The 13,664-nt window shown below is 42.0% G+C and overlaps 1 protein-coding gene and 1 long non-coding RNA gene across 2 annotated transcripts in view; one reads left to right on the forward strand and one right to left on the reverse strand.

Moving 5' to 3' along the window:
• AKR1D1 (aldo-keto reductase family 1 member D1) overlaps nucleotides 1-13,664 on the reverse strand; it is a 59,825-nt gene that overhangs the window by 38,532 nt on the left and 7,629 nt on the right. Inside the window, exon 2 of the mRNA XM_020886165.2 lies at nucleotides 770-937. Within this exon, the coding sequence (XP_020741824.1) occupies nucleotides 770-937 (168 nt within the window). The remainder of the gene's footprint in view (nucleotides 1-769; nucleotides 938-13,664) is intronic.
• Nucleotides 1-13,664, forward strand: part of LOC139034374 (uncharacterized) — a 63,373-nt gene that overhangs the window by 3,192 nt on the left and 46,517 nt on the right. The window contains exon 2 of the long non-coding RNA XR_011486828.1: nucleotides 9,445-9,624. This is a non-coding gene — a long non-coding RNA (uncharacterized lncRNA). The remainder of the gene's footprint in view (nucleotides 1-9,444; nucleotides 9,625-13,664) is intronic.

Here is a 13,664-nt window from a genome sequence, read left to right on the forward strand (position 1 = left end):
GCTATAAAAAAGAAATGAAATTCTGATAAATGTTACAAGGTAGATGAAAGTAGAAAACATAATAAGAGAAAGAAGCTACATGGAAAAGAATACATATTGCATGAATCCTTTTGTATGAAATGTCCAGAATATGAAAACTAGAGAGAAATAAAGTAGATAAGTGTTTACCAGTGATTAGGGGAGAGGGATAAATGGAAAGTGATTACTAGTAGGTGAGGGATTTCTTTTTGGAGGGATAAAAATATTCTGGAAAAGATATTGGTCATGGTTGCACAACTCTGTGAATATACTTAAAAGCACTGATTTTACATGGTGAGCTTTATGGCACATGAATTATATCTCAAAAAATTAGTGATCTATGGACAAACAGGCATATAGAGAAGGAAAAGACTACCTATTTTAAAGAAAAAAGTTGTGACAAATGCTTGTTGTAATATGAACCACTTCCTCATGTCCCTTTACTCCTCAAATCTACTTTTGTTGCAGGTGTGCCTCTTCCATATTGTCTTAAATCAATGCCTAAGTATGAAGAAAGAACTTTGCCCTAATATCAAGGGGCTATTTAGTCCCTAAATTCTTGGCAAGATTGAGGAATTTGCCAGTTCAGAACTCACTCTTTGGGACACCCCTGATGGTCCAGTAGTTAGGACTCTGTACTTCCATTGCAAGGGGTGTGGGAAACTAAGATCCCACAGCTGGTAGCTTGGTGAGTTTCTTAAGTAGGGAAAAGTGACATCAGGCCCACCATGTGGGTGAAGGGAAGTCTCACCTTTCCGCAGTAGAAGATATCCTCCCTCCGCACCTTTCCTTCTGCTATCTTCTCCCTGATGGCCTCCCCCACTTCATGCTCATTCTCGTAGAGGTGGGCCCCATCAATGTGCCGGTACCCCATGTCGATGGCAATCTTCACTGATGTTGCACAGGTCCCCTTAGGAGTCTAAAACGATAGGGAATTGGGATCGGGAAGAAGAGAAATACGTCCTTCATTTAGTTTAATCATTCTTAACCTTGCTCCTTGGAAGAAAAGTTATGACCAACCTAGACAGCATATTAAAAAGCAGAGACATTACTTTGCCAACAAAGGTCTGTCTAGTCAAAGCTATGGTTTTTCCAGTAGTCACGTATGGATGTGAGAGTTGGACTATGAAGAAAGTTGAGCGCTGAAGAATTGATACTTTTGAACTGTGGTGTTGGAGAAAACTTTGAGAATCCCTTGGACAGCAAGAAGATCCAGTCAATCCTAAAGGAAATCAGTCCTGAATATTCATTGGAAGGACTGATGCTGAAACTGAAACTCCAAAACTTTGGCCACCTGATGCAAAGAACTGACTCATTGGAAAAGACCCTGATGCTGGGAAAGATTGAAGGCAGGAGGAGAAGGGGACAACAGAAGATGAGATAGTTGGATGGCATCACTGACTCAATGGACATGAATTTGAGTAAGCTCTGGGAGTTGGTGATGGACAGGGAGGCCTGGCATGCTACAGTCCATGGGGTTGCAAAGAGTCAGACATGACTGAGTGACTGAACTGAACTGAACTGAATCAGGACACTTGGCACGTATGCTGTTTTGTAGCAAACATACAAATTGCCAATTCTGTGCTGTTGTGACTGGAAGATGGAGTCTGAAAACTGGAGAAATTGACCTATCATGTTGATTTCAACCCTTAATGGAAGATTCATCCATCCCAGGGCTGCCCTTAGCTTTGCAGCTTCAGAAATGTAACTTGACCGATTGTTCCCAAAGACAAGAGATTTCACGGTAGCCCTGTTGTAAGTGTGTGTATTAGTTGCTAAGTTGTGTCTGACTCTTTGCAACCCATGGACTGTAGCCCACGAGGCTCCTCTTGTCCATGGGATTCTCCAGGCAAGAATATTGGGGTAGGTTGCCATTTCCTTCTCCAGGAGATCTTCCTAACCCAGGGACCAAACCTGGGTCTCCTGCATTAACCATTTGAGCCACCAGGGAAGCCTAGTCCTGTTATGGGAGGGCACAAGTTCATTGAAGAAAGCGCAATTAATTATAAGTTAAAGGCATGGGTAAAAAAAAACTGAGATACAGCCACAGACTGGAATACCACTCAGTAATAAGAAGGAATGAGCTACTGTTACATACGACATGGATGAATATCAAAATAATTATACCAGAAGTCAGACAAAAAAAAGAATAAATACTTTCTGATTCTATTTACATAAAATACTAGAAAATGAAACCTAACCTATAGTAACAGTCATAGATCAGTAATGGGCTGTGGTAGTGGGTAGGGGCTGTGGGCCATCATAGGGAGGGAAAACAAGGGAGTTCAAACAAGCTTGCAGGGATGATATGTTTACTGTCTTGATTATGGTGATGACTTCACAAATATATACATGTGTCAAACTCATCAAACTGTGCACTTTAAATATGTGTGGTTTATTATATGTCAATTATACAGCAGTAGAGCTGGGATAAAAAGATTGTCAGGGGTGTGTTACCTCTTTCAAGATACAGTTTTATCAAATTTGGCAGCCAAAGCTTTGTTCATTTCATAAAACTGCATGAAGCATAAGACTGAGGATATTCAGGACCCCAAAACCTGACGTATTCTTAGCACTTGAGGTGTGAGTTATTCATTTTTCAAATTGCATATAAATTACTGTTCTTTAGTTATGAAGACATTTAAATGTACAAGAGTATGCTTCATTTACATTTTTTCTTACTGACAAATGAAGGCCTTGATGGAGTCTTTCCTTAAGACAAACAACTAATCTCATCAAATGAAAATTACAAGTCCTATTTTAGGTTTTGGCCTTCCTCAGTGATCAATGCAAAGAAATAGAGGAAAACAACAGAATGGGAAAGACTAGAGATCTCTTCAAGAAAATTAGAGATACCAATGGAACATTTCATGCAAAAATGGGCTCAATAAAGGACAGAAATGGTAGGGACTTAACAGAAGCAGAAGATATTAAGAAGAGGTGGCAAGAATACACAGAAAAACTGTACAAAAAAGATCTTCATGACCCAGATAATCACAGTGGTGTGATCACTCAGCTAGAGCCAGACATCCTGGAATGTGAAGTCAGGTGGGCCTTAGAAAGCATCACTATGAACAAAGCTAGTAGATGTGATGGAATTCCAGTTGAGCTATTTCAAATCCTGAAAGACGATGTTGTGAAAGTGCTGCACTCAATATGCCAGCAAGTTCAGAAAACTCAGCAGCGGCCACAGGACTGGAAAAGGTCAGTTTTCATTTCAGTCCCTAAGAAAGGCAATCCCAAAGAATGCTCAAACTACCGCACAATTGCACTCATTTCACACGCTGGTAAAGTAATGCTCAAATTTCTCCAAGCCAGGCTTCAGCAATACGTGAACTGAGAACTTCCAGATGTTCAAGCTGGTTTTAGAAAAGGCAGAGGAACCAGAGATCAAATTGCCAATATCCACTGGATCATCAAAAAAGAGATCCAGAGAATCAAGAGAGTTCCAGAAAAACATTTATTTCTGCTTTATTGACCATGCCAAAACCTTCGACTGTGTGTATCATAATAAACTGTGGAAAATTCTGAAGGAGATGGGAATACCAGACCACCTGACCTGCCTCTTGAGAAACCTGTATGCAGGTCAGGAAGCAACAGGTAGAACTGGACATGGAACAACAGACTGGTTCCAAATAGGAAAAGGAGTATATCAAGGCTGTATATTGTCACCCTGCTTATTTAACTTATATGCAGAGTACATCATGAGAAAAGCTGGGCTGTAAGAAGCACAAGCTGGAATCAAGATTGCAGGGAGAAATATCAATAATCTCAGATATGCAGATGACACCACCCTTATGGCAGAAAGTGAAGAGGAACTAAAAAGCCTCTTGATGAAAGTGAAAGAGAAGAGTGGAAAAGTTGGCTTAAAGCTCAACATTCAGAAAACTAAGATCATGGCATCTGGTCCCATCACTTCATGGGAAATAGATGGGGAGACAGTGGAAACAGTGTCAGCCTTTATTTTTTTGGGTTCCAAAATCACTGCAGATGGTGATTGCAGCCATGAAATTAAAAGACGCTTACTCCTTGGAAGGAAAGTTATGACCAACCTAGATAGCCTATTAAAAAGCAGAGACATTACTTTGCCAACAAAGGTCCGTCTGGTCAAGGCTATGGTTTTTCCAGTGGTCATGTATGGATGTGAGAGTTGGACTGTGAAGAAAGCTGAGAGCCGAAAAATTGATGCTTTTGAGCTGTGGTGTTGGAGAAGACTCTTGAGAGTCCCTTGGACTGCAAGGAGATCCAACCAGTCCATCCTGAAGGAGATAAGTTCTGGGTGTTCATTGGAAGGACTGATGCTGAAGCTGAAACTCCAATACTTTGGCCACCTCATGGGAAGAGTTGATTCATTGGAAAAGACCCTGATGCTTGGAGGGATTGGGGGCAGGAGGAGAAGGGGACAACAGAGGATGAGATGGCTGGATGGCATCACCGACTCGATGGGCATGAGTTTGAGTAAACTCCGGGAGTTGGTAATGGACAGGGAGGTCTGGCGTGCTGCGATTCATGGGGTCGCAAATTGTCGAACACGACTGAGCGACTGAACTGAACTCAACTGATAGGGTAAGTAAGCCTCTGGGCTTACTTCTATTGGTAGATTTTTGTTGACCTCATATTCAGCTGATGATCATTCCCATCTCATTCACAAATGTTGAAAACTCCTTGTGCTTGTGTCTGTATTTTCAGTGTTCTAGCCAAGTGCTTGATAATGTCATATCAGACAACTGTTGGTTTGCTGCGGAATGAATGAGACCAGGAATCTCTTGTTTGTCTAATGAGTTCATAGCTCTGGGCTGGAAACAGAAAGCGTTGGGAGCGTAAACTATTTTCTTTCCCGATTTCAGTTAAAAGTCATTACTACTAGTGTAAGAGGATATGAAAAATGAACCAGTTGGCTACACAGATGGTATTAGAAAAAAAGGATTCATAGTCACAAATGTAAAATAGTTGGGAAAGGGAGACACACTTTTCAGGAATGTTAGAAACACATCTTGGGTGATTTAACAACAATATCAATAAAGCTTGAACAGAAATTAAGCCCAAACCCCCCAAGCTGTAAAATGAGGTGTTATGGATGACAACTGTGACAACAAAAGCACAGCGGGAAGCGGAGGGTTCAGGTAGAATCAGAAATTTACTGGGGCAAAAGCAAAAATACTGCTTTCTTTCTTGGGTGTATGGGTAGTACTAACAAAAAAGACTAAAGTTCAATATGAGATACTAAATATATCTCAGACATATCACTGAGATTCTGTGGGTTGGAACTGATATTTTTAAATATGAAAAGTGAAAGTGAAAAATGTTAGTCGTTCAGTTGTGGCTGATTCTATGTGACCCCATGGACTGTAGCCCGCCAGGCTCCTCTGTCCATGGGATTCTCCAGGCAAGAATACTGCAGTGGGGAAAAAAAAAAAAAAAGAACACTGCAGTGGGTTGCCATTCCCTTCTCCAGGGCATCTTCCCGACCCAGGGATTGAACCCGAGTTTCCTGCATTGGCAGGCAGATTCTTTACCACTGAGCCACCAAGTATACAGCTAAAGTAAATTTAATACAAGGGGGAAAGCCCAAAACAATGCATATAGAAATATATGATTATATTTTCTTTAAAAAATTTTTTAAAATTTATTTGGCTGTGCTAGGTCTTAGTCACAACACGTGTGATCTTAGATCTTCATTGTGGCATGCAGGATGCTTGGTTGTGGGATGCTTGGTTGCAGCATGCAAACATTTAGTTGCAACATGTGGAGACCTAGTTTCCTGACCAGGTACTGAACCCAGGACCCCTGCATTGGAAGCACAGAATCTTAGCCATTGAACCACCAGGGAAGTCACTGTATGATTGTATTTTCAAAGGTTAACCCAAGAAAAGAAATAGTTAGTACAAAGAAAGGGTAAACAACAAGGGCGAAGGTAGGAGTGTGGTACTGATTCAGCCTGAGTAATATATGGCTGGTGCTTTTTTTAAACAAAGATTATGGCACAGCAGCAGGTGATCGTAGTGAAAAGTTTGATTATTCAGTTATCATTAAAGAGCCTTTTCTAAAAGATCTTTACTTGTTAAAAATATTTTGTTAGATGGCAGAAGCAGCAGTGAGGTAATTACTATTTTGGACTTAATTCTAATCAATATGGAGGAACTATTTGGAAACGTGGATGTGAGAAAAGTACTAATACTTCTCTGTAGGCCTTAAATGTAGCATAAGGGAATTCTGTATAAATTAAGACAGATTCTCTGGGGAAAATTCATTTTAGGGAAAATAAGAAAGCTCAAATAGAATACCATGTTTGTAGAGTCAAATAAGTGATAAGATCAGAGAATCTAAAATACAAAAAAATTGACTCCATACATAAGAACACTCTTAGTAAAATAAGAAATCTGTTTTCTGAAATGGACAGCAGCACCTTTTATTGAGTTAAGAAAGCAGGGAGTCCAGTAAGGATGAGATGTGTCATACCCTAGGTCAACATCCATCATCTGGTGTTGTGTGACCCACAAGTAGAATACAGGAGTCTGAAAACCCAACAGGCTTAGCATCACTCCCTTTGATGCCATTTAGAAAATGTGTGATTCCCATCCCTGAGTTTTAGGCTCTGTAGATTCTAGTTTCCAGGGACAAACCAGGCTCCTTATTTCTAGAGTTTAGCATTCAAGGTGAAAAGCTGCCATTCTGGCAGGGATGAGTGAGTTTTAAAATCGAAGGCAGTAGGGCTCCTCCATATTTACCCAGTGGGACAGGGAAGAAAGTGTTTAGCACCCAGGTCAATGATACACTCTTTCCCAATTTGATAGTTAATGGACAATGACCTGAGTAAATGATCTGAGAAGGAAAAGTTGACAAGAGACTCACACAATTCAGAGATGAGAATCTGGGTCATAATACCACATAAGCCACCTAGACCAGCAGAGATGTAAGCTAAGGGTGCAGAAATCTAGAATTGGGAGTCTCAGAGAGAGACAATAAGTATCAATTGCAGCTTGAAGACAGCTTTAATGCTTTAATATTTATTTATTTTTTAGCTGCACTGGGCCTTTTGTGGTGCATGGGTTTAGTTGCCCCATGGCATGTGGGATCTTCCTGACCCAGGGATTGAACCTGTGTCTCCTGCATTGGTAGGTGAATTCTTAACCACTGGACCACCAAGGAAGTTCTGAAGACAGTCTTAGTGGCAGGAGTTGTATTCAACTGATAACCTACCTCTTTAAAATTTTTTCCAGGAAAGAAACTAAACAATTCTGGAAGGGTTTTTCCCAGGGATGAACTTAGCACCCAAAGCCAATAAGTCTAGTTGGCACCAGAGGTAGACTAGTGGTTGGCATGGGGTAGCCCCAGAACAGAGGCACTCATTTCCTCAGCTGTCAGGAGTGCTGGCTGCTAATCATACATACCGATTCCCTCTAAGGAAGGTGCAACTGTGTAAAAGCCTTGTCCCTTTGACTTAGTACAACTCTCTGGCACCATTCCCATTCCAGAGCTCTCTGTGGGGTTGATGAGCCACTGTATCACAGTTCAACCCTCCCTTCTTCACAGACCTGCTTTTCTTACCCCCTTGCAGGTCTGGTTCCTGAGACTATGCCCCAGTAAGCCTCCTATATGCAAATTTCCTTCTCCCAGAGGCTGTTTCCCAGAGTACCCAAACTAAGACATTTGAGTAAAGGAGGATTTCTTAAACAAGCTAAAGAAAGTACTAATAATAAATTAGAAGAGTGATAAATGTGACCATATGAAAATTGAGAAACTCTGATCATCAAAGTCAGAAGTGAAGTTGCTCAGTCATGTGCGACTCTTTGCGATCCCATGGATAGTCTCTCCATGGAATTTTCCAGGCAAGAATACTGGAGTGGGTTGTCATTTCCTTCTCCAGGGGATCTTCCTGACCCAGAGATCAAACCCAGGTCTCCCACATTGCATCGACATCTGATCATCAAAAGGCACTATTAAAAAAGGCAATTCAAAAGAGATAATTTTACATGACATAATTGATAAAGAACTCATATCCAGATATTTAAAAAATTCACCATATAAATAAAACTAGAAAAATCCAATAAAGAATAATGCATAGAAGGCATATCCACTTTGCAAAAAATATACAAATGGCTAATAAAATATGAAAAAATATGAAAAATTGACCATTTTTATGTAAAGAAAATGCAAATTAAAACCACAATGAAAGATGATTTTAATCTTACTAAAGTTGCATAAATTAAAAAGACACCAAGTATTGGTGACAATGTGGAGCAAGAAGTTCACCCATGAATTCTTAGAGGGAATGTAAATTACATAACTACTTTGGAAATTGTCTATATTGATATCATCTATTAAAACTGAAGATACTAATACTCATACAGTGCATATCTTAAGGAAACTCATGTACTTGTGCAATAAGATGTGTGTAAGACTCTTTGTAGCAATATTGTCTGTGAAAGCCCAAAGTGGGAGTGATACAAATGCCCACCAATAAAATGCAGATACTGATATATTCTTTTAATTAAATATTATACAGCAATAAAAATGGTTGATGAAGCAATGACATGATGAATCTTACAACATAATATTAGGGAAAAGAGGCAAATCAAAAAATAGTGCATTCAGTATGTTTCCATTTATAAGAAATGCAAAAACTGTCAAAATTTGAAAAGATATATGCACCCCTATGTTGGGCTTCCCTGGTGGCTCAGGGGGTAAAGTGTCTGCCCGCCATGCGGGAGACCTGGGTTTGATCCTTGGGTCGGGAAGATCCCCTGGAGAAGAACATGGCAACCCCACTCCAGTATTCCTGCCTGGAGAATCCCATGGACGGAGGAGCCTGGGGGGCTACATATATAGTCCATGGGGTCGCAAGAGTTGGACACGACTGAGCAACTTCACTTTCACTATGTTCATGGCAGCGACAATAGCCAAGATATGGAAACAACTTAAGTGTCCATCAAGAGATGAATGGATGAAGATGTGGAAATATACATGTACAATGGACTATTAGTCATAAACAAGGAGTGAAATAATGCCACTTGCGCAACATGGGTGGACCCAGAGACTGCATACTAAGTGAAGGAAGTCAGACAGAGACAAAGATCATATAATATCTTGCATATATACAATCTAAAAAAATGACACAAATGAACGTATTTACAAAACAGAAGTAAACTCACATACGTAGAAAACAAAATGATGGTTACCAAAGGGCGAAGGGGAGGTGGGATAAACTAGGAGTTTGAGATTAGCATATAGTAGTAGTAGTATAAAACAGATAACCTAAAAGGACTTACTGTATAGCACAGGAAACTGAACTCAATATCTTGTATATAATCTATATGAGAAAACAATGAGAAAAAGAATGTATATCTGTATGTAAACTTTGTACACTTGAAATTAATGCCACATTGCAAATCATCTATACTTCAATTAAAAAAAATTTTTTTTCAGTTGTATGATCTTTAAAGAGAGTCAAGATGGCAGAAGAGTAGGAGGACGTAGAGTTCATCTCTCCCTACAAGTGCATCAAGAACACATCTACAAATTGAACAGTCCTCACAGAGCACCTGCTGAATACTAGCAGAGGACCTCAGACAACTAAAGGGACAAGAAAGATTCTTGCATAACCAGGTAGGATGGAAGAAAGAAGGGAAAAGGAAAAGGAGAGGAGATGGGATAGGAAGCTGCACCCCTGGGGGGAGCTGAAGGAGAGGAGATGTTTCCACACCTAGAGAAGCCCCCTCACTGGTGGAGACATCAGTTGGGATGGAAGGAGAGGTTTGGGGGCTATCAGAGGAGAGCACAGCAAATGATCTGTGGCAGACATTACTTTACCAACAAATGTCCATCTAGTCAAGGCTATGGTTTTTCCAGTAGTCATGTATGGATGTGAGAGTTGGACTATAAAGAAAGCTGAGCACTGAAGAATTGATGCTTTTGAACTGTGATGTTGGAGAAGACTCTTGGGAGTCCCTTGGACTGCAAGGGGATCCAACCAGTCCATCCTAAAGGAAATCAATCCTGAATATTCATTGGAAGGACTGATGCTAAAGCTGAAACTCCAAAACTTTGGCTACCTAATGCAAAGAACTGCTTCATTGGAAAAGACCCTGATGCTGGGAAAGATTGAAGGCAGAAAGAGAAGGGGCCAACAGAGGATGATGTGGTTGGATGGCATCACCAATGTGATGGACATGAGTTTGAGTAAACTCCAGAAGTTAGTGATGGACAGAGAAGCCTGGCATGCTGCAGTCCATGGGGTCTCAAAGAGTCAGACACGACTGAGCAAGCGAACTGACTGAGGCAGGACAGGCTGAGACCTGCAGATGGTCTGTGCCGCAGCCCTGCGTGCCCCAGCCTGAGAGGTGTGTTGCTAGTGCACGTGAGGGCTGGGTGCTAAACAGGGGGTTTGGTGAGCAGACCTGGGGAGAGCACTGCTCTTGGCTATGAGGAGACAGCCTAAGAGGATGAGAGTGAGAAAAAATGCAGCTGAGAATGCTTGTGGAGGAAACGCAGACCACTATGGAAGTGAAGCACCCATTGTTAAGTGACACGCAAGAGGTGAGACCACCACTGCATCCTCTCTCCCCACACATGGCCCTTGCCTCCCTGGGCACTAGGAAGGGCTTCCTTCTTGTGACCCTGGCCACCACTGCATCCACACTTCCCTCCTCACTAAGGCTGACTTAGGTGCACCAGGACAGCCTTGGGAGTGGACCCTTTGGGTGGCCCACATGTGGGGATGGTGCTCAAACTATAGCTGAGCCCCAAGGGCCATGCAACTAAGGAAGAAAAGCTGAAATCTCTTCTCACAACTGCAAAAACTGAAAATTGACACCCGTGAGACCAGCTTTGTGAGTTCAGGGCCTGCAGAACTTCTAAACAGACAATGAGGGCACCTATGTCCAAGAAGGGCCTAGCTTTAGCAGCTGTAGAGTTTGTGGGAACTTACACAGGGGGCTTGGGCCAGGCCAGAGTCTGAGCTGCCTCCATCGTGCCCACAGAGGGCCAAATCCATGATTACTGCAACCTGGCAGCTGACTTCAGTGGATCTGTGCTGGTGGCCTGGTGAAAATAACATCTGAGAGACACAAGGCCAACTGCTGGCATACCCATGGTTAAGGCGGGGCTGAAAGTACCAAGTGTGTAATCTGAGAGCTTGCACAACAGGTGAAAGGTGACACAACAGAGCACACCCATAGGTGACCAGCTCCAGAGGAGGAATGATCAGTGACTGCTCTCCCAGTGGGGTGCTCCACTTCTGCCTCCCTCGCACCACAGATCAGAAATACAACCAAGAAACAGATCTGGGGGACCACTACTATAACAATTAGGGAGCGGACCTCACCTTGACAGAGTAGGGACAACCACAGAGCAAAGGGGAGGCCCTGATCAATATCCAGGACAGCTCTGGTCACCAGAACCTCAGCCACATGCAGATATCTATACTAAAAACAACCCTCGCACCAAAAAATAGTAAACCCATGCAGGCTGCGCAGGGATGCTGCCACATAAAAATAGCCCTCCATGACAGTCAGAGTTTAGTATTAGGAGGAAGAACCCCAAGAGCATTTAGCCGTGAAGGCCAGTGAGACTTGAGTACAAGAGCTCCACAGGGCTAGGGAAACGGAAACTCCACTCTTGGAGGGCAAGAAACTGACAGACTTTATCTTCTTGGGCTCCAAAATCACTGCAGATGGTGACTGCAGCCATGAAATTAAAAGACGCTTGCTCCTTGGAAGAAAAGTTATGACCAACCTAGACAGTATATCAAAAAGCAGAGATATTATTACTTTGTTGACTAAAGTTCAAATAGTAAAAGCTATGGTTTTTCCAGTAGTCATGTCTGGATGTGAAAGTTGGCCCATAAGGAAGGCTGAATGCCAAAGAATTGATGCTTTTGAGCTGTGGTGTTGGAGAAGACTCTTGAGAGTCCCTTGGACAGCAAGGAGATCAAACCAGTCCATCCTCAAGGAAATCAGTCCTGAATATTCATTGGAAGGTCTGATGCTGTGGCTGAAACTCCAATACTTTGGCCACCTGATGTGAAGATTTGACTCATTTGGAAAGACCCTGATGCTGGGAAAGATTGAAGGTGGGAGGAGAAGAGGACAGCAGAGAACAAGATGGTTGAATGGCATTACTGACTGATGGACATGAGTTTGAGCAAGCTGTAGGGTGTGGTGAAGGACAGGGAAGCCTGGCATGCTGCAGTCCATGGGGTTGCAAAGAGTTGGTAACTGAACAACAACAACTCTTGGAGGGCACACACAAGGTCTCATGTGCACTGGGACCCAGCACAAAGGAGCACCCCCATGAGAACCTGGGCTAGACCTACACAGGGGTCTTGGAGGGTCTCTTTGGGGAGATGAAGGTAGACTATAACTCACTGTTGGGGCAAGGACACTGGTAACAGAAGCCCCAAGGAATACTGATTGGAGAGAGCTCTCCTGAAATGTCTACATTTCAGCACCAAGACACAGCTCCATCCAATAACCTGCATGCTCTAGTGCTGGAAAGCCTCAAGCAAAACAACCAACAAGGTAGGAACACAGCTCCACCCATTAGGAGTCAGGCTGTACTGTCTTTTGAGTACTGAGCTCAGAGCCACCTCAAAACACACCCATTGACAAGACCCAGCTTCACCACCAGAAGGCAGGCACCCAGCCCTTCTACCAGGAAGCCTGCACAAGCCCCTGGACCACCCGGCTGCACCAGTGGGCAGTGGGACAGAAGCAAGGGGAACGAAGATCCTGCATCCTATGGAAAGGAGACCAGAAACGCAGGAAGTTAGACAAAACAAGATGATAAATAAGTATGTTGCAAGTGAAGGAACAAGATGACAACCCACAAGAACAACTAAATGAAGAGGAACCAGGCAATCTACCTGAAAAAAGTTGAATGGCCTTTAGAAAAAAGCAAGCAAATAGTTGCCAGTAAGGTTAGAAGACCAATTACCTCTTGAGGAAGGGAGAGCTCTGGACTGGAAAGAGCCCACAGAGGGTTTCTGTGAGTGGGTATATCTAATTTTGGATCTGTGTGGTGGTTACTCAGATGTTGGCTTTAAAAGTATTCCCCTATTTTATAAATATCCTATGATAAACCATGATGGGAAAAAATATTTAAAAGAATGTATGTATATACATGTATAACCAAATCACTTTGCTGTACAACAGAAATTGACAACATTGTAAAACAACTATACTTCAATAAAAATAAATGAGAATGAAGAAATACTCACCCTCTGTATATTTCAGATTTTTAAATGTTAAAAAAAATAAGGAAGTAAGTCAAAAATAAAAGGTAAGTCAGTCAGATAAACTCAAAACCTTAGATCCAAAGAATGTAGTAACCTGGGCATGGAACATCCATTTTTGTCCTTGGATCTACTATTCATTCTCCTTTGTTTGGACCCAATTGGTAGCTGGAGCTTTGTAGAATCTACTCCATGATTTGTATCCTTCAGCCAGGTTATTTCTTTTCTAGGCTCCAGCCAAATTATTTTCCTCACAGCCACCAACCAAGTTCAAGTCCTTATTACTTTTTGCCTGATTTATTATGGAAGCCATCTCATTTGATCTCTGTATATTTCATCTCTGCTCATTTTAATCCATTTTAACTTTGGCAGGTTAATGGCTTTGAAATATGAATCTACATTTTTCTCCCTGGTA

The sequence above is a fragment of the Odocoileus virginianus genome, chromosome 1 (assembly GCF_023699985.2).
Source record: "Odocoileus virginianus isolate 20LAN1187 ecotype Illinois chromosome 1, Ovbor_1.2, whole genome shotgun sequence".
Lineage (NCBI taxonomy): Eukaryota > Metazoa > Chordata > Mammalia > Artiodactyla > Cervidae > Odocoileus > Odocoileus virginianus.